At 42.9% G+C, this 20,583-nt stretch overlaps 1 protein-coding gene and 2 long non-coding RNA genes across 5 annotated transcripts in view; 2 read left to right on the top strand and 1 right to left on the bottom strand.

Moving 5' to 3' along the window:
• The window catches only part of LOC138978699 (uncharacterized), a 35,073-nt gene that overhangs the window by 10,969 nt on the left and 3,521 nt on the right, over positions 1 to 20,583 (top strand). The window contains exons 8-10 of one of the 2 annotated variants that reach the window (XM_070351492.1): positions 1,556 to 1,658; positions 2,832 to 2,953; positions 3,334 to 4,670. In XM_070351492.1, coding sequence (XP_070207593.1) covers positions 1,556 to 1,658; positions 2,832 to 2,953; positions 3,334 to 3,669 — 561 coding nt within the window. In that variant the 3' untranslated portion in view covers positions 3,670 to 4,670. Of the gene's footprint in view, positions 1 to 1,555; positions 1,659 to 2,831; positions 2,954 to 3,333; positions 4,671 to 20,583 lie in introns of those variants that run through there. The other variant, XM_070351493.1, reaches the window with a different exon arrangement.
• LOC138978712 (uncharacterized) lies at positions 4,917 to 20,453 on the top strand. The gene is made up of 3 exons (XR_011459769.1): positions 4,917 to 7,356; positions 17,554 to 18,083; positions 18,315 to 20,453. It is a non-coding gene; the product is annotated as an uncharacterized lncRNA (long non-coding RNA).
• On the bottom strand, positions 8,493 to 17,622 carry LOC138978713 (uncharacterized). Of its 2 annotated transcripts, XR_011459771.1 has the most exons (3): positions 17,229 to 17,622; positions 11,262 to 11,558; positions 8,493 to 8,948 (listed from the first exon to the last, which is right to left on the bottom strand). It is a non-coding gene; the product is annotated as an uncharacterized lncRNA (long non-coding RNA). The 2 variants fall into 2 exon arrangements; XR_011459770.1 differs by lacking the exon at positions 17,229 to 17,622 and having other exon boundaries at positions 11,262 to 12,434.

Here is a 20,583-nt window from a genome sequence, read left to right on the forward strand (position 1 = left end):
TATGAAAGCTTCGTAGATTCGCTTTTATTATTATTTTGTTAAACCTGTTACAAATAAAAGGACGACTGATACATGCAGCAGTCAGCAAGTAGAACAAGTCGCGTAAGGCGAAAATACAATATTTAGTCAAGTAGCTGCCATTTTTCAGCAAGACCGTATACTCGTAGCATCGTCAGTCCACCGCTCATGGCAAAGGCAGTGAAATTGACAAGAAGAGCGGGGTAGTAGTTGCGCTAAGAAGGATAGCACGCTTTTCTGTACCTCTCTTTGTTTTAACTTTCTGAGCGTGTTTTTAATCCAAACATATCATATCTATATGTTTTTGGAATCAGGAACCGACAAGGAATAAGATGAAAGTGTTTTTAAATTGATTTGGACAATTTAATTTTGATAATAATTGTTATATATTTAATTTTCAGAGCTTGTTTTTAATCCGAATATAACATATTTATATGTTTTTGGAATCAGCAAATAATGGAGAATACGATAAACGTAAATTTGGATCGTTTTATAAATTTGTATTTTTTTTTACAATTTTCAGATTTTTAATGACCAAAGTCATTAATTAATTTTTAAGCCACCAAGCTGAAATGCAATACCGAACCCCGGGCTTTGTCGAAGATTACTTGACCAAAATTTGAACCAATTTGGTTGAAAAATGAGGGCGTGACAGTGCCGCCTCAACTTTCACGAAAAGCCGGATATGACGTCATCAAAGACATTTATCAAAAAAATGAAAAAAACGTATGGGGATTTCATACCCAGGAACTCTCATGTCAAATTTCATAAAGATCGGTCCAGTAGTTTAGTCTGAATCGCTCTACACACACACACACACACGCACGCACGCACACACACACGCACATACACCACGACCCTCGTTTCGATTCCCCCTCGATGTTAAAATATTTAGTCAAAACTTGACTAAATATAACAAAAAAGATTGCTATTATGAGTACTAGCGTTTCAAGCCAGTCTTGTAAACATAATGAATGAACTGATATGAAATCGAATAGTCTTTAACACTCTTCGCTTAGTGGTAATTAAACATACATTTTTATTCTGTAAATGTTTACGACAGTGTGTATTCTTATTTCTAGTACACCATTGCATGCTAATGACTACCCCCGAATTCAACTGACTTGTAGACAACAAGTTCCCGGAATGGATGAAAGCTGATATTAGGGAAACGTCGAATCTCTTTTGTTAACGTTTCTCATGAAACATCCGTTTGCCGAAGAAAATTGTCCATTCTTATGTAATATTTTAATGGACAATAAAGGGCTGTTATTGTTATTGTTATTGTTATTATATCTGTGATATTTTCATATCTCATTAAGTGCTTAACTCAACTCACTCAATGCCCGTCACTCCTGTCAGGGTATGGGCCGCCAACAACAGCTTCTTCTGTTGTTGACGTTTCTGTAGCGAAGTCTTTTTTACAGGGAGGGGGTGCTAACCCCACGCCCAATCCTCCTCCTTTTTCAGCCGGGCTTGGGACCGTCCTTGGCGGATGGAGTTAAACTATATAATTATTATCCTTTATTTGTTTCAGGCCTCCGGCGGGGATCGTCAGTTCGCCACAGCTACTGCTGCAAATATTTTGCTCTCTGCATGGACTGTTTACACCACAGAACACCGCCTAATCTTCTTGCAAGGTCAGAATAGAGCTGTGTCGTTGTAGGACTTATATTACTCTCTGTCTGTACTTTTTATATCAAAATACGCCACCTTAAAGGCACAGTGCAGCTCACAGCCTTCGTTTTGCGTTTTTGTTGCAGCTGAGTGCATTTACAGTTCAAAAATCCTCCTATGGTAGTAAAACAAACCCAAAACTACCCAACGACGACATCTGTGAAGCTCGACAGTTTCTTGTTCACGCGAGTGCGTAAATTAACCTAGTTATTACGTTGGTGTTTGGTCGGAGTTCGATTCAACTGAGTGATTCCGGCCTCCATTTTGTTTTACAAACTCATGATGACGTCTGACATAGTTTGCTAGTGACGTGTCTTTTTGTGCATGATGTGATGATCTACCTGATCTAAATTTAGATCCAAAAATAGGTCAAGACCAGCCGGGTCCGAGTACGAAATTAATTCGTAAAAAAATCGCAGTTCTTGACTCTTTGCATGGGTGCAAGTCAATGAAACTTGGTAGTTCTTCTAACGGATAGCTGCCTAAGGTATGACTAAAAGCCCCAGGGGCTCCGTGCACCTGGATTTGACAAGTTCAGTACCTTTAAGTTCTTGTGAGGTCAGTATAGAGCTATGTCGTTATAGGACTTATATTGCTCTTTGCGGCGTGGAATTTTACACTAAAATAACACCTCCTTATGTTCTAGAAAGGTCAGTAAATAACTGTATTGTTACAATACTTATATATATTGCTCTCTGCTTTTACTTTTTACACCAAAATATACCACCTTATGTTCTTGTGAGTTGCTCTATGCTTGTACATTTTATATCAAAATACGCCACCTTATGTTCTTGTGAGGTCAGTATAGAGCTGTGTCGTTGTAGGACTTATATTGCTCTATGCTTGTACATGTTATATCAAAATACACCACCTTGTGTTCTTGTGAGGTCAGTATAGAGCTGTGTCGTTGTAGGACTTATATTGCTCTATGCGTGTACTTTTTATATAAAAAAACACCACCTTATGTTCTTGCCAGGTCAGTACAGAGCTGTATCGTTATAGGACTTATATTGTTGATCATCTCTTAACCTGTTTTACGTGTGTGTGTGTGTGTGTGTGTGTGTGTGTGTGTGTGTGTGTGTGTGTGTGTGTGTGTGTGTGTGTGTGTGTGTGTGTGTGTGTGTTTGCTATCACAGACACCCCCAATGACGTAGCGCTGGCAGCGAGGAGACTGGTGAATTACGTCACTTCAAGGTCGACCAGTGGCAAAAATTCCCGCACAAACGTCATTCGCGCCACGCTGCACAAACATTGCGAGGTGAGACAGTAGATAGTTTTTAAGTGTCTTATTCCAAAAATTAAAGAAAGTGGTTATTTGACGTTTTTTTCTTCGTTTTTAAGCATATTTGTCAATAAAATACAACGCAACAATATATGTTTAGATACAGGACGCAATAGGGAATACAATTATATCACTTTGTCTGTTTTCACACACACGGCACACACACACACACACACACACACACACACACACACACACACACATACACACACACACACACACACTCACACGCACGCACACACACACACACACACACACACACACACTCATATATGTGCGAACGCACGCACGCGTGCAGAAACTCACAGACACACGTATAACTTGACTTTCTCATTGTGTTACACGTGACCTTGCAGAGTCTACCATACTGGTTTCCGTCCAACTCCATCACCACCCAAAACGGATCAAATTTCACCGGAAACACGCCGACACCGGAAGTCCTCTTTGGCATGCGCGGACACGTGACTTCCGACCAATACAAAGCCATGCTGGCAGAGCCACACTTCGGACAGAAAGTGTCAGAGAGCATGCCGGGACTAAACAGCACTTCCGTTTTATTTTTCCACTGGTCTTCTCCAGCTTACACTGAAGCAATGGGTTTGCTCGCCACCGCCCACATGAAAAACACAAAAGGGATAAAGGAAAATAGAATTAAAGTAAAAACAAATGTTTCAGAGGAAGAATCAACTTAGACAAGATATTATTTGGGACTACATGGCTTTTTGCATTAGTTATAATTTTGAGGCTGGCTCACGCCGTTGTGTCATGGGGAAAATTCCATTTTAATGTACCAATTTCAATGAACATTAACGTGTTGTTATTGTGTTTGTATTGTTATCGGATAGTTTAATCAAAACAAGATGGTGTACTCAAACACGATTGTCATCATTTTCACGAGTTTTCATTCACAAGCACCTGGGAAATAAATCTCATGTTCCCCAGGCAATAAATCCCCGGTTACCATAGTTGCAGGAAGCAGGTTATACATGGATAATCAAAAGCAAACCCAATAGAAACGCTCGGGGATTCTTCGGCTCTTTTCATTGGTGTTTCCCCAGACCTAAACAGACGACACGACACTGCTTTGCAAAGTTCCAAAAACGAACTGGCAAACTGGCAAAAGTAAACAACAAGTCGCGTAAGGCGAAAATACAATATTTAGTCAAGTAGCTGTCGAACTCACAGAATGAAACTGAACGCAATGCCATTTTTCAGCAAGACCGTATACTCGTAGCATCGTCAGTCCACCGCTCATGGCAAAGGCAGTGAAATTGACAAGAAGAGCGGGGTAGTAGTTGCGCTAAGAAGGATAGCACGCGTTTCTGTACGTGTACCTCTCTTTGTTTTAACTTTCTGAGCGTGTTTTTAATCCAAACATATCATATCTATATGTTTTTGGAATCAGGAACCGACAAGGAATAAGATGAAAGTGTTTTTAAATTGATTTGGACAATTTAATTTTGATAATAATTTTTATATATTTAATTTTCAGAGCTTGTTTTTAATCCGAATATAACATAATTATATGTTTTTGGAATCAGCAAATGATGGAGAATAAGATAAACGTAAATTTGGATCGTTTTATAAATTGTTATTTTTTTTTACAATTTTCAGATTTTTAATGACCAAAGTCATTAATTAATTTTTAAGCCACCAAGCTGAAATGCAATACCAAAGTCCGGCCTTCGTCGAAGATTACTTGACCAAAATTTGAATCAATTTGATTGAAAAATGAGGGCGTGACAGTGCCGCCTTAACTTTCACAAAAAGCCGGATATGACGTCATAAAAGACATTTATCGAAAAAAATGAAAAAAACGTCTGGGGATTTCATACCCAGGAACTCTCATGTAAAATTCCATAAAGATCGGTCCAGTAGTTTAGTCTGAATTGCTCTACACACACACACACACACACACACACACACACACACGCACACACACACGCACACACACACACATACACCATGACCCTCGTCTCGATTCCCCCTTCTATGTTAAAATATTTAGTCAAAACTTGACTAAATATAACAAAGAGGTACTGAGTCGGAAACAAGATCGCGATTCTTTCCTTCGCTGCACGACGCAAATCTTCTGTGACCTTTGACCAAACGTAGCTTCCACATTCGATCACTCAGCTTAATATTTACAACAGAAAGCCGAGGGGGTGAAATACCGAGATCAACCTACAGAACTGTGCATCCTCAAACCTGACATATTCATCCCAACATTTAATGAACTCAAAAACACAGAAAGTTGCTTTCACACGCCATCTTTGATTGCCAGTGGTTATCAAACCGGGACTCGTGTGGTTATCAACACGGAACCCGTGTTTCAAAGCATGGCTCCCTGGGTTGATTGTGCACTTATTTTCTCACTACCAAAATGATGACAAAAACGATGGTTGGTGGTTTGTTGACAGACCAGCTTTTTTGTCGGTCCTCGGGGAGCATATCAACTTTTGTTTCATATTTATTGACCGCTGCCTTTGGCCTTGGTCAATAAATATGAAACAAAAGACGATATGCTCCCCCTCGACCGACAAAAAAGCTGGTCTGTCAACAACCCATCAAACATCTTATAATGTTTTGCATGACTTAAATTAAACGGACTGGATCAAGATCGCATCAATATTTAGTCATGACCCCATTCCAACCTTCCATTTTCACGGCATCAACTCCAATTTTCTTTTAAAATCTGAAAGAGACGAAAAAGAAATAAAGAAAAGAGGGTGTATGAGTATTGGCCTATTCCTCTATGCTACTGATTCCTTTACGAATTCAAAAAGCCATACAAGGTAGGTTTTTTTGGACATTTTACTTTGCTCGGTTTGTTTTGCAGTGCCGGTGTAACACGAAATATTTACTCCACGAAACATTTGCTAGGGTGGAGTGATTTATTCGTTATTGACTCGGAGTACACCTGTCGTGGGGAGTAATTTTCTCGTGTTATGGGGGAGTAATTTTCTCGTGAGGGGAGTACAATTTTCGTACGAAATTTTTACTCGGGAGTAAAAATGTTGTGGGAGTAATTTGCTCGTACTACACCGGTATAGAAGTATAAATTACTGATGGCTTCAAGTCTCACTGAGTAACTGCCAGTGCAGGAGAATTAAAACCCATTGCCAATTTACTTTGTGTGCGTGTGTGTGTGTGCGCGTCTGTGTTTCACGGCCGTGTCACGGTGTGTGTGTGTCAGTGTGTGTGTGTGTGTGTGTGTGTCCCAGTGTGTGTGTGTGTGTGCGTGCGTGTGTGTGTATATGATGTGTGTGTTACTGTTATTTTCCTTGTCGGTGTTGGACAGTCGGTACTGTGATATTTGTGTCGCTAATAATTGTGATAAATTTACCTTTCTGCGTGTTTTCATTTTCTTTGCATGTGCCGGCTGTGATACCGCTTATAGACTGTGTATAGAAATAAAGCCGCGTATCAGAAAAAAAGTATGCACCTTTTACTGGATCTGTATTGGTTACTTGAATCATTTCAGGGCCTATTTGTTGCTTCTTCTCAGTTCTTCTTGAACTAATTAGGGTTGGAAAAAAAGTCTCTGTATGTTGGGGAAAATGTACTTCTTCTTCTTCTGCGTTCATGGGCTGAAACTCCCTCGCACACTCGTGTTCTTTTTTTGGCACGAGTGGGTTTTTACGTGTATGGCCGTTTTTAATCCGCCATTTAGGCAGCCATACGCCGCTTTCGGGGGAACAGGGAAAATGTACAATCACAGATCGTTGCCGTAGCATTGTGTGTTCACTTGAGGCATGACACAACTGGAACATTTGCAATATGCCTAACGCTAGCTGCTCAGTTGTCATGGAGAACGGCGATTAAAAAAAAAAGTATCAGTTTTGGCTGGTTTGCCGCCTCCTGGCCCAGTAATTATTTCAAACATGACAGTAGGCCTACTGCCGGCTGCTGTGTGTTTTTTGTGCACAGCTATGGACATGAACGTATCAGAGTTATAATCAAAAGTCTTCTTAATCGTTTAACAGGCCATGGAATTCATTCATTGGTTAATCGTATCACTAACGCTAGCTGCTCAGTTGTCATGGAGAACGGCGGATTAAAAAAGAAAATCAGTTTTGGCTGGTTTGCCGCCTCCTGGCCTAGTAATTATTTCAAACATGACAGTAGGCCTACTGCCGGCTGCTGTGGTTTTTTTTGTGCACAGCCATGGACATGAACCTATCAGAGTTATAATCAAAAGTCTTCTTAATCGTTTAACAGGCCATGGAATTCATTCATTAGTTAATCGTATCACTAACGCTAGCTGCTCAGTTGTCATGGAGAACGGCGATTAAAAAAAAAAAAATCAGTTTTGGCTGGTTTGCCGCCTCCTGGCCTAGTAATTATTTCAAACATGACAGTACTGCCGGCTGCTGTGTGTTTTTTATGTGAAATCAGTGGAGACAAGGCAGATGAGACACAGTTCACACAATTAACATACAAGCAAAAAACAACAGAGTCAATGCATAGTGTTGCTGCAGTAGGCCACCGAAGTGACAATTATTTATTAAATTCTGTAATTATTTTACCTTATTAAATTCTGTAATTATTTTACCTTACCTATGTTTTTCAAGAATAGATAGTTAATTGCCCAACCTGTTAATTAATTTAGTTTGGGATTCTCATGGAATCCAACAATTGAATTTCATTATAAAATCTAGAGAGTCCATAAAGCTTTTGGGGCTGTTCCGCCATAACGCTGACAATTGAAACGTTCGTTTGATATTATATTTAGATATATGTTTATGCCAGTTGCCACAGTCGCCGGCTGCTCAGCCCAAAAACCGCTCAGGGCGAAAGGGAAGTAGTCTGGACCTAGTGCAACTGTGGACTATAGCCTAAGTTTCGGTTCCAGACCAATCAATAATGGTACTGCACCGAAGCTCAAACGGTGGTGCCAGCACACCCTGGCAGCATGCAGAATAAAAATTGTCAGAATAAAAAGTGAATAGGAGCCAATAAGGGCATGTAATGTAATAAACCATGGGCCGAATTATGGCATGGACAACCAATCGTTAGAGGCTAACTCATTCCAGTGACAGGAACTAAAAGTACAAGCAAATTTACTAACATTCAGCAAGGTGACAACAATAATAGCTTGCAATATAATGACACCATGACAAGGATAAGAATCTAAATTTGCATTGCAATATGTAACAAAGGGGATAACTGGTAAACATAGGGATGGGTGGGAGGGAAAAGACTGAGAATAAGTCAAAAGTATAGACAGAGCAAAAAAGTGATGTTGTCTGTAGGTAGACAAAGAAGAGAATGCCCGAACGAGGTCAAGGGGGAAGCATCCACGCGAAGCTGGCTGGCACAATCTCTGGCATTACCCAGCGATTGGTCCATGTGCTACTCATTAATATTCATGGGGTTACAGCAGAGGAATTCCGATTTCCCATAAATGTCCTTGTTTCCCACAAGACTTTTTATGTGAAATCAGTGGAGACAAGGCAGATGAGACACAGTTCACACAATTAACATACAAGCAAAAAACAACAGAGTCAATGCATAGTGTTGCTGCAGTAGGCCACCGAAGTGACAATTATTTATTAAATTCTGTAATTATTTTACCTTATTAAATTCTGTAATTATTTTACCTTACCTATGTTTTTCAAGAATAGATAGTTAATTGCCCAACCTGTTAATTAATTTAGTTTGGGATTCTCATGGAATCCAACAATTGAATTTCATTATAAAATCTAGAGAGTCCATAAAGCTTTTGGGGCTGTTCCGCCATAACGCTGACAATTGCCAGGCAATTGGCTGCGCAGCGCCAAAAGTAGGAAGTAAGAGAAATAGTGGCCTATGCAACAACACTGTTTAGGGGGAAATCCAACGGATGGAGACACAGACTTGAAACGATATGAGTAGATTTGAGCAGTGTTCTGGCAGCAGCCCTCATCCTCGTGGTTGGTAAAGACTATGTTGTTGTTGTGCCTTGTGGATACTGAGACAGGAGAACATCCTGCACAAATTCAAACAGAGAGATTCCCGGCAGTAAAATGGACACATAAATTGTACAGGAGTCATAATACTGTCTGCCTTTGCCAAGGAGCTGAAAAAAGACAAGAAATTATTGGAGGAGAGCTGAAAAAGTCTCTGCCGGAGGTTAATCCAAACAGACATGCATGACAGGGCAGTAACCATAATAACATGGGACAGGTTACAGAGCACACTCTGCCCTTCCTAGCTGTTGCACCACTGGGAGACACACCGAACAATGCAATTAACATAATAACACTAAGGAGAGGTTACAGAGCACACTCTGCCCTTCCTAGCTGTTGCACCACTGGGAGACACACCGAACAATGCAATTAACATAATAACACTAAGGAGAGGTTACAGAGGACACTCTGCCCTTCCTAGCATAACTGAACTCTCGACAAGGCGGGGTTGGAACTAGAGTGCGGACGAACGTTCGTCCCGTATGTATGTTTTGAAGGCATCCGATTTCCATCTTCCGAGCTGACGGGTCTGACAAGCCTCGCTCGGCTGCTGCAGTTGCTGCACCTATACGAAAGCTATAACAATGGTAATGAGAGGGGTCAACCTGACAAAAGACCAAAGCTCGTTTGAGCACTGTTTCGAATTCCTTAGGTAGGACTGGTCTGCCAGAAGCCCATGCAAAAAGAGGGCTGTTACCTGGACGGCGCAATTGCAAGTAGGCTGAGGGAGGACGTTGGATCAGGGACGGCACACATCTTATGTATGTATCCCAGGGCAGACACATACGAGGAGATTGTAGCCGGCTTGTACGACTTATTCGTGAGGAAGGAAATGAACAGTGCAATGGTGCCTACTGGAATGGGAGGTGCTAATGCTAGGCAATGCTTGTCAGCAAACTCTACAAATAAGGTCCAGGCTCGACGGTATGACCTCTGAGTGGGTGGAGCAAGAGACGATTTGAGGAGTAGATTTGAGGAGTGGGCTTAACATGGAGGTTTGGGGTTCAAGCAGGGCAGCAGAGGTACCTGCACTGGGTTGTGTCATGATAAGTCTATCCTTGGAGGTCTGTTTGGTGAGAATATCCGCCAAGGCCAGATTATCTGTGTAAAAAGACAAACATTTGTTAGCGAGGGACTCTCCCCACAGTTCCACTGCCAGCACGATGGGGTACAGCTCAAGCAGGGTGATTGACTGGGAGCGCGCGCCACAGGTCGTTCCATGTCCCAGCAACCACTGAGCCAAAGACTGCTCCATAACCTAGTGAACCAAATGCATCTGTGAACAGGTTAAGTGAATCCGAGATCAGGAATCTGCCAGGAAGAACAAGAGATTTGCCATTGAAAACTTTCAGAAACAATGTCCACATGAACATGTCATCGCGGACTTCTTTTGCAATTCTGATAAAGTGATGGGGCTTGGACACACCGACAGTCTGTGATCAGAATCTGATGGTTGACACCAGATAGATGGTGCCTTGAAAACATTCAAAATGTGACTAGTATGACACAGACGGATGGTGCCGGTTACATTCAAAATGTGACTAGTTTTTATGTATCGTGGGCTGGGTGAGAGAAACGGGGCTGAAAGGATTGCTGGGGCTGTGATCCAAATTGAAACTCATGGGAGCGATTGCCTCTACCGCGGTTGTTTAAAAACCGAGGCAGGATTGAAAAGGGGTGGGTCACTGGTTTGGGGCAGTGGGTGGTTGGGTGAAATGCTCTGCACCCAGCATTAAAACACTGATGTTGATAAGAACATTGCGTGCCTGCTGAGCATTCACCTGATTTGTGGAAGGAAAAACATGCCCCGCTGGGGATGGGGACTTGTTGGGAAGTACGAGGGAGGGAGTTTGTAAGCCCAAGGGAGGTTGGGTGGGATGCCATCGTGGCATTCATATAAAGTTCCAAGTGAGTGGTACCCCAAATGGCTTCCCCTCGCTCGATCAGGCGACGAAACTGGGCGTCATAAAAACGCCAGTCGCCCCGCTTCCCTGCCATCTTGACCATGACCTCCATGTGGTGAGCTAGCCCAGGAGCTAGCTCAGGCCGTCTCGCAGTGACGATGGCAGAAAAACGGTTCCAAGCCAGGGTCCATGTGGTTGGGTCCATTTGGGGCTTCATTTTGGGGCGCTTCTGTAGATAAAGGCCAGTTGGGGAAGTCGGGTCAAACGCAAAGAGAGGGGGTTCATTAGCGGGATCTTCCAGTAGGTCATGTAGGTCAATAAATTGACCCTGCCAAATTTGGTCTTTTAGTTTTTCCGAAATAGTGGCAGTAACTGGGCTGGAAGACGATATAAAGTGGGACTGACCGAGGGTTACGGGAGGGTAGGTACCTGTTATGTCGGTGACGGCGTTGTCGATCACGTTCATCACAGGGTCCTCGGGGAGCTCAGCGGCAGCTTCCTGGGCCACCAACGCCTGGAGGACGGCCTGTGTGACCGCTTGGACAAGCGCCGGGTCAGGAGCTGCAGCTGGGGGAGCAGCTGGTTGCTGCCTGGCTCCCAGGGGGGGGGGGGGGGGGGGCGACATCAACTGGGTGTGCTTGAGCCCTGATGGGTCCCCGGGTTGGTCTCCTCAGTTTGGCCGTAGCCGAGGCAACACCAGCGGCAGCTCTGCGCTTAGGAGGCATGCTGCAAACCAGGAATACAAACGGGCAGCCGAACTAGTGTTCTGTATGGAGGGTGTGCATTCATTGGCACAGAGACATAGCAGGAGAAGGAATATGAATCTATCGTTTACGAAGGCAAATCCTCAATCACACTGTAGTGGCCCAGTCAGCCCAATTAGGCTGAAGGACAAGTGAAGTTCAGAACATAAGTGCACTGGGGCATGCTTGGCAATAAACAGAAAGTGCACAGTGGCATAGAGCCAGTGCTTGGCATCAACATAAAGTGCATGGTGGCATAGTGCCAGTGCTTGGCGATCAACAATGTGCAAGGTGGCATAGTGCCAGAGCTTGAAATCAACATATATTGCACGGTGGCATGAGCCAGTGCTTGGCAAGTTCAAGGTGGCATGGGACAGAGCTTGAACTGAATCAACATAGAGTGCACGGTGGCATGAGCCAGTGCTTGGCAAGTTCAAGGTGGCATGGGACAGAGCTTGAACTGAATCAACATAGAGTGCACGGTGGCATGAGCCAGTGCTTGGCAAGTTCAAGGTGGCATGGGACAGAGCTTGAACTGAATCAACATAGAGTGCACGGTGGCATGAGCCAGTGCTTGGCAAGTTCAAGGTGGCATGGGACAGAGCTTGAACTGAATCAACATAGAGTGCACGGTGGCATGAGCCAGTGCTTGGCAAGTTCAAGGTGGCATGGGACAGAGCTTGAAATCAACATAGAGTGCACGGTGGCATGAGCCAGTGCTTGGCAAGTTCAAGGTGGCATGGGACAGAGCTTGAAATCAACATAGAGTGCACGGTGGCATGAGCCAGTGCTTGGCAAGTTCAAGGTGGCATGGGCCAGAGCTTGAAATCCACATAGAGTGCACGGTGGCAAGAGCCAGTGCTTGGCAATCAACATAAAGTGCGAGGTGGCATGGGCCAGAGCTTGAAATCAACAGAGTGCACGGTGGCATGAGCCAGTGCTTGGCAAGTGCAAGGTGGCATGGGACAGAGCTTGAACTGAATCAACAGAGAGTGCACGGTGGCAAGAGCCAGTGCTTGGCAATCAACATAAAGTGCAAGGTGGCATGGGCCAGAGCTTGAAATCAACAGAGTGCACGGTGGCATGAGCCAGTGCTTGGCAAGTGCAAGGTGGCATGGGACAGAGCTTGAACTGAATCAACATAGAGTGCACGGTGGCAAGAGCCAGTGCTTGGCAATCAACATAAAGTGCAAGGTGGCATTGGCCAGAGCTTGAAATCAACATAGAGTGCACGGTGGCATGAGCCAGTGCTTGGCAATCAATATAAAGTGCAAGGTGGCATAGTGCCAGTGCTGGGCAATAACAAAATGCAAGGTGGCATGTGCCAGTGCTTGGCAATAACAGAAAGTGTACCGTGGCATAGAACCAGTGCCTGGCAAAAACATAAAATGCAAGGTGGCATGGGCCAGTGGTTGGCAATAACATCAAGTGCACCGTGGCATAGAACCAGTGCTTGGCAATCAATATAAAGTGCACGGTGGCATGGTGCCAGTTCTTGGCAATAACATAAAGTGCAATGTGGCATGGGCCAGTGCTTGGCAATAACAGAAAATGCACCGTGGCATAGAACCATACAAAAATAGCACATTCCACGGAGGGAGCCGATCATGACGTCATTCCGAAAACAGCCGAACATGTTGGAATTTCGAAAATGCAGGGTGCGGCATATGGCAGAACTCACACCCGCGGGGGCTTTTTAGCGCCAGCCAACAAGGCACCGCGAACTGATTTATAAAACTGGTGCAAACCGTGGGATTTCGAGCCAAGTTGCCAATTTGACGTTGATCGGTCAAACCCTCTGTAACATTCTGCTAAAACATAATCTATGTTTTATGTCCAATACCAAATATCTGTACATGGGAGATAACCACCTACTTTACATGTACTATAACCAGAAGAGTGGTCCCCCTCTTCCCTAACTAAGATGGCTGAATAAACACACATGTATTTTACCTCTGTCTCCTAAGTCCACAATCCGAGCGAATCCTTCATAACACACACACCATCAAACATTACACCTTCCGTTGTGGTTCCAGAAAGAACCAAAGGCACGCCGCGCACGGACGATGCGAGATCGTTGTTAAAGCTGTGGTCTATTTATGACTTTCCGGGGCTACGAGGTTGAAAAATAGTGATACAATCATGTACAGAATTCTGTACAGCAAACACTACCCGAAACCCCACCTATACGGCGTGTATGACCTTGAGAGCTTCAGTTAACGTTTGGATTTTGCAGTGGTAACATCCGGTTTGCTCTCTCAGAGCTGAGCATATTTGTCACGAAAGATCGAGCAGAAAAAATAAACGACTTGGCAGGGATTCGAACTCAAGGCCTCGGGGCCTCGAAATGTCGGGGCCGATGTCTTAACCGCTAGGCCACTTCACCAGTGTTGTCAAAGATAACAAATTAATAATTTTATATCATTCTACGCTTGAATCACCATTCATGCGTTGCAAAAACGTAAAAATTGTCATTAGAATTTGCCTTTATTCGCAAACATGTTTCACGGAATCGCAGTACATGTTTACACCGTCATGCTACACGACATTCTCGCAAATAGCTGCGATATCTCTATTTACAACATGCAAGAAAAATGACAAGAACAGTAATTGAATCTCTCCAAAGCTCTGTGCAGTTGAAAACATACATCTAAGAAATAGTTATACATGTTTTCACTTCTGAACAATGGGCGGATAGAGGTATAAATCATGCTGCTTCAAGAATAACATAACCTGCATTCATATCAATGTTTTTTCTTCTTTTTCTCAATAGGCGCAGTAGCCTAGTGGTTAGGACATGAGACACGAAGTCTCGAGGTCGAGAGTTCGAATCTTCGCCAGGGCGTTTATTTTTTCCCCTTGATCTCTCTTGAAGATAAAATATGATCAGTTTTGAGAGAGCAAACCGGATGTTATCCCTGCAAAATTCAAGCGTTGACTGAAGCTCTCAAGGTCATACACGCCGTATAGGTGGGGTTTCGGGTAGTGTTTGCTGTACAGAATTCTGTACATGATTGTATCACTATTTTTCAAACTCGTAGCCCCGTAAAGTCATAAATAGACCACAGCTTTAACAAAGGCCCACAGCATGATTACACATTTTACAGTAACTTGCGTGTTTTTCTTCCAGAGTGGTTTCATGCATTCGTTTTCTTACACACGAAGGGGCGCGTTGCCGAGGTAAAAACTTAGAAATGATGACGTGAGCGCCGGTCCGAGCTGCTATCACAGACGCAACTGCAAGAATCCGACCGGCTAACCCGCCGTTTGGGTCAGTGTCGAAGGAAATATGAGGGCCCCAAAGGGTTTAAAATCGTGATCGTGATTGGCGTTTTTTGACCTTTCTGTGACCGTGATTGCCGAAATTTCCATTTCTGTGATCGTGATGGGACTTTGCCCGTGATCCGTGATGACAAAAAAATCAAGTCTCGTGATCGTGATCGTCATTTGTTTTCGTGATCGTGATGGGCATTATTGCAAAGCATTTTATTTTCAACGTACATTTTTCACAGCTGTATCACTCTATGATCCTCTATTCGTCAAGGAGCCAATCCCGATTAAAGGGAAGCAACAACACATTCAGAAATATGATTTTGACAGCGATTGCTTCCCTTTAAGAGAACCAATCACACAAAAAAAAGATCCAATCAGAAGGCAAATTGCTAGTCTGCCAAACTTCATCCAATGGAAGGGCTTCGTGCAAAAGTTTTGAGTGCATTCAGTCAAATTCGAATTCGAAGATCAAAAATGGCGTGCAGCAGTACTGTCATCGAACTTCTGTTATATTTTGTGGATTCAAGCCAGACCAAAGCAGGCGGCGAGAATGCCTTCCTTGGTGGAAAGGTCAGGCTACGGGTCGGTCTTTCCGAAGACGAAATATCAAGATATGTTGATCTATGTCTGTTCTGAATGTAGGCAAAGATCTTGAAATTTGTTCAAGATCTTTGAGTTTGAGTGAGATCATTGACATTGTCGACATTGCCACGTCCGGCTGTCACTCGCTCAGTGTGACCTCGACTGGGTCGAGATCGCGTCTGCGTGTAGCCAAAACCGAAACTAGAAATGTGTTTTTCATCCCAGCAACGTGGACACGCTTGGCATAGATTCTAATTGTCGCTTCTTTGCATTAAGCTTGGATTTATTTTAGCGCCTGTAAACTTTAATATCAACAATGGGTTAAATTCAGAAACAATGGCGGGGAGACGTGCCAGTTTGGGTCACTTGATCCTCATGTCAAAGACGATCAAAGGCATGTTCGTTGGGGATTTTGTCAGGCATGCTACTTTTCCGGTAATTGCCGGAAATCCGATAAAGCCGTTTTTAAAATCCGGTAAAGTCAAATTTATTCCGGTGAAGTTGAAACATTTCCGCAAAAACGATCCGTGTGAATATCGCGCAACGCGACCGGGCGCCGGTCTCAATGAAGCCAGCGCACAGTAGTGTTGTTTTCACCAGTTTGGAGGTGTGTTGAATGGTGGTGGGGGGAAGCTAAAATGGGATTTTTAACAAGATCACAACACTATTACAGCCCTGAAAATGATGCCCAGAATGCACCAGATTGCACAGATTTTAACCGTTTTTTGAAAAAAATTCCGGGGGGGCATGCCCCCGGACCCCCCTAGTTGGCTCGCCTGCTTCGCAGGCTCAGGCTTGTGGCTTCGCCACTGGCACTGTGGCTTCTTTCAGGTAAAACCATTTTTGGCCTGTAGCATTCCTGTTTGTTTTTCAAACCCATGAAACCAGGCGATGGTGTAGGCCTACCTCAAATTGTACGGCAAAGTTGAAAATAAAGAACCCATCACACATACATGTACTTTAATTTCAATCCACCCAATAGTTTTTGAGAAAATGGGTTTACAAGATTTAGCTCTGGAAATGTGAAATTGTGTAAGTATATATATTCATGTGTGTGAGTGAGGGTGTGGGAGTTGAATGTGTATGAGTGTCGGAGAGAGAGAGAGAGAGAGAGAGAGAGAGAGAGAGAGAGAGAGAGAGAGAGAGAGAGAGAGAGAGAGAGAGAGAGACGGCGAAAGAGAGAGAGAAAGAGAGAGAGAAAACAATGAAAACAACATTCTTGTTACTGATTACAAACCATGATATGAATTTCTATGTGTGTATGAAAGAGAACTCAAAAAATAATAATAAAAAAGTGCAACAGTTCTCACTTTGTGTTGAATAAACAATAGATCCAGAGGAGCGAATTACTGTGTGGTTGTGTTTACTTTGACACGTGCTTTCTGTACCTGCAACTTTTACCGTGACCGTGATTTGCCACTGGTGTTCGTGATCGTGAAAACAAAAATCAAGGTAACTGTGATCGTGAAAGCTAAAATTTCCCTTCCCGTGATCGTGATGACACCCCCCCTTTGGGGCCCTCAAATATCGTTATCGCCTATGATCAGCAATACCAGGTGGGGTTTCCGTACCGAAAGGGCTAGTATGTCTTCTTTTTCTAAAATGTCCAAAGTCTTTCCCCCGCGACACAAAACAACTTTACTGAATCGACCTTTCCCATCAGGTTGAAATCGGGGGGGGGGGGGGGGGGACCGAGGGTCTGTTCGACCGTAAAAATGGCCTACAATCACGGCGTGCTTTCCTGGCATCACGGCAAAATAAGATCAACAACGAAGAAAATTATAATGAATAACAGTACCTTAATGATCGTTGAAGCGAAGACACGGGGTCAAGTAGAAGAATAGAAGACACAAGAGAGCGAGAAGGAAGTATAAAGAAGAGAAGTCAGGGAAAAGACTGAGAATAAGTCAAACTGAGTATAGACAGAGCAAAAAAGTGATGTTGTCTGTAGGTAGACAAAGAAGAGAATGCCCGAACGAGGTCAAGGGGGAAGCATCCACGCGAAGCTGGCTGGCACAATCTCTGGCATTACCCAGCGATTGGTCCATGTGCTACTCATTAATATTCATGGGGTTACAGCAGAGGAATTCCGATTTCCCATAAATGTCCTTGTTTCCCACAAGACTTTTTGTGCACAGCTATGGACATGAACGTATCAGAGTTATAATCAAAAGTCTTCTTAATCGTTTAACAGGCCATGGAATTCATTCATTGGTTAATCGTATCACTAACGCTAGCTGCTCAGTTGTCATGGAGAACGGCGATTAAAAAAAAATCAGTTTTGGCTGGTTTGCCGCCTCCTGGCCTAGTAATTATTTCAAACATGACAGTACTGCCGGCTGCTGTGTGTTTTTTGTGTGCACAGCCATGGACATGAACGTATCAGAGTTATAATCAAAAGTCTTCTTAATCAGTCGTTTAACAGGCCATGGAATTCATTCATTAGTTAATCGTATCACTAACGCTAGCTGCTCAGTTGTCATGGAGAACGGCGATTAAAAAAAAAAAATCAGTTTTGGCTGGTTTGCCGCCTCCTGGCCTAGTAATTATTTCAAACATGACAGTACTGCTGGCTGCTGTGTTTTTTTTGTGCACAGCTATGGACATGAACGTATCAGAGTTATAATCAAAAGTCTTCTTAATCGTTTAACAGGCCATGGAATTCATTCATTGGTTAATCGTATCACTAACGCTAGCTGCTCAGTTGTCATGGAGAACGGCGATTAAAAAAAAATCAGTTTTGGCTGGTTTGCCGCCTCCTGGCCTAGTAATTATTTCAAACATGACAGTACTGCCGGCTGCTGTGTGTTTTTTGTGTGCACAGCCATGGACATGAACGTATCAGAGTTATAATCAAAAGTCTTCTTAATCAGTCGTTTAACAGGCCATGGAATTCATTCATTAGTTAATCGTATCACTATTAGACCTGTGTGCGAGACAATGCTCCAATTCAAGCACGAGACCTTGCTTTCATTAAGTTACAAATGCATGACTGTCTGGATTTATCCAGGTTGACGAATGATTGGAGAATCTGAACCGAATTTGGCCGTGAGCTGCATCTCAATCATCATGATACGTGACTATATGAGTGTATGTGATGCTACTTTAAAATAAGGTACAGTGGTATACCTGCGATGTGAGACACCTACCTTAAAAGGACACATTCTGTTGTCCCTTTGTCTATTATCTGTACCACAATATACACCTGTCATGACAGGCCACATGCAATGTAGGGGAACTTTTGGCTGCTCCCCAGGGTGCCCTTTCATTGCCGCAGGTACCATTGTACTGTCCTTTGCGTGAGAGTCATCGCGCACACCATCGTAGTGCTGTCCAGGCTAATTCTTACTTGTGATAAGACTGAGCACCATTCCACTTGGACACACACCGACAATCAACAGGCTGGAAGTTGTGCAGAGTCGTGGCACTTTTGTTATTGAATGAACTTCGTTATAGTGACACCTCTGTCAATTTGCGAAATTAATCAGCAAAATATTCCTACAGGCGGTTGATGTTGTCTGTGTGTCAAAGCACGGTGTATGGATGTTACTATCACTTGTAAAGTCATGGGTAAATTAATGTCAGATGATCGGTGCATGATCGTTTACACCAAAAAAGGAATGTACTGTATCTTTAAAAAAAAATCTTAAATATATATATTGTTATCGACTGCACACGGTCAGATGCTGCCCTTTTACTACCAACACTGCACGTTCGTATCCTGATATCGTTTCTCCAATACTAAACTTGTTAACATCGTTCAAGTGGTCCATTTAATTAGTTTCAAACTTTTTGGGTACGCAGAATTTTGACTCTCTTTCTACTCTCTGTCTGTATGGTGTGCTTGCTTGCTTGCTTGTATGGCAAAATAGGAGTGTTGCTATATATAGGTACTCATTGCCAATACAGACACACCCCCCCCCCCCCCCCCTTTAAGACCCCTTAATCTTCGACGACCCTCCTCTCTAGACCCTGTTTATAACCTCTGTTCATTTACGCCCCCCGCGGGTTAGGGGGAGTCCCATATTGGTTGGGACGAGAAAGAATTTACCCGATGCTCCCCAGCATGTCGTATGAAGCGACTAACGGATTCTGTTTCTCCTTTTACCCTTGTTTAGTGTTTCTTGTATAGAATATAGTCAATGCCGTTTGTAAAGATTTTAGTCAAGCAGTATGTAAGAAATGTTAAGTCCTTTGTACTGGAAACTTGCATTCTCCCAGTAAGGTAATACATCGTACTACGTTGCAAGCCCCTGGAGCAAATTTTTGATTAGTGCTTTTGTGAACAAGAAACAATTGACAAGTGGCTCTATCCCATCACCCCCCTTCCCTCCGTCGCGATATAACCATGAACGGTTGAAAACGACATTAAACACCAAATAAAGAAAGAAAAATCTGTTAATTTATGCTCATTTTAAGACTTCTCCGTTTGAAGATCCGATCTCCTCAGAGTTTCGGTGGTATTAAAAGGGGTTACTATTGTAGTGCAGTTTTGAATTACATGTACTCGATCTACTCCGGTTTTCGCTTTTTTAATTAATCGTTTCTGATTGTCTTGACAGCAAGTTTGTTTGGATAAAGAACATGAACTTCTGTTGTCATAAAACTTGCTTGTTAGTTTATTGCAAAATATTGCACATTTTATTTGTTTTTTTCTTTCTTAATCAACTGATGTCCAGTGCAAAACATTTAAATCATGACTGTTTTTATTGTTTCATGTCATCAAAAGGCACTGCTATCTAAATACCCTCATGCTATGAAAACCTGTTTTCAGCTCTAGATGATTCATGCTAGTTTGTTTCTCTTGCAAGTGCTTGTTGCTAATGAGTCTATTTGCGAATCAATTGCATGATATCGTAAACACTAGTGCACCAGCTTTGGGTTGCATGTTTTGGTTTGTTTATCATAATTATCAACAATTACATGCAGACACAAGTTCTTTGTATGTGCAAATAAACATTTGGAAAATGAAATGCAATTAAAACAAATCCACAGCTGTGCAATGCATTTGTTGTTTCTATTTTTATGACACACAACATACTAATAATCATAACATGTCGCAATGTCACACACACACACACACACACACACACAAACCCACTTGTGCACAAACAAAAGTACAGACATTGACAGAAGGTCAAACTGACATACAG

The sequence above is a fragment of the Littorina saxatilis genome, linkage group LG10 (assembly GCF_037325665.1).
Source record: "Littorina saxatilis isolate snail1 linkage group LG10, US_GU_Lsax_2.0, whole genome shotgun sequence".
Taxonomy (NCBI): domain Eukaryota; kingdom Metazoa; phylum Mollusca; class Gastropoda; order Littorinimorpha; family Littorinidae; genus Littorina; species Littorina saxatilis.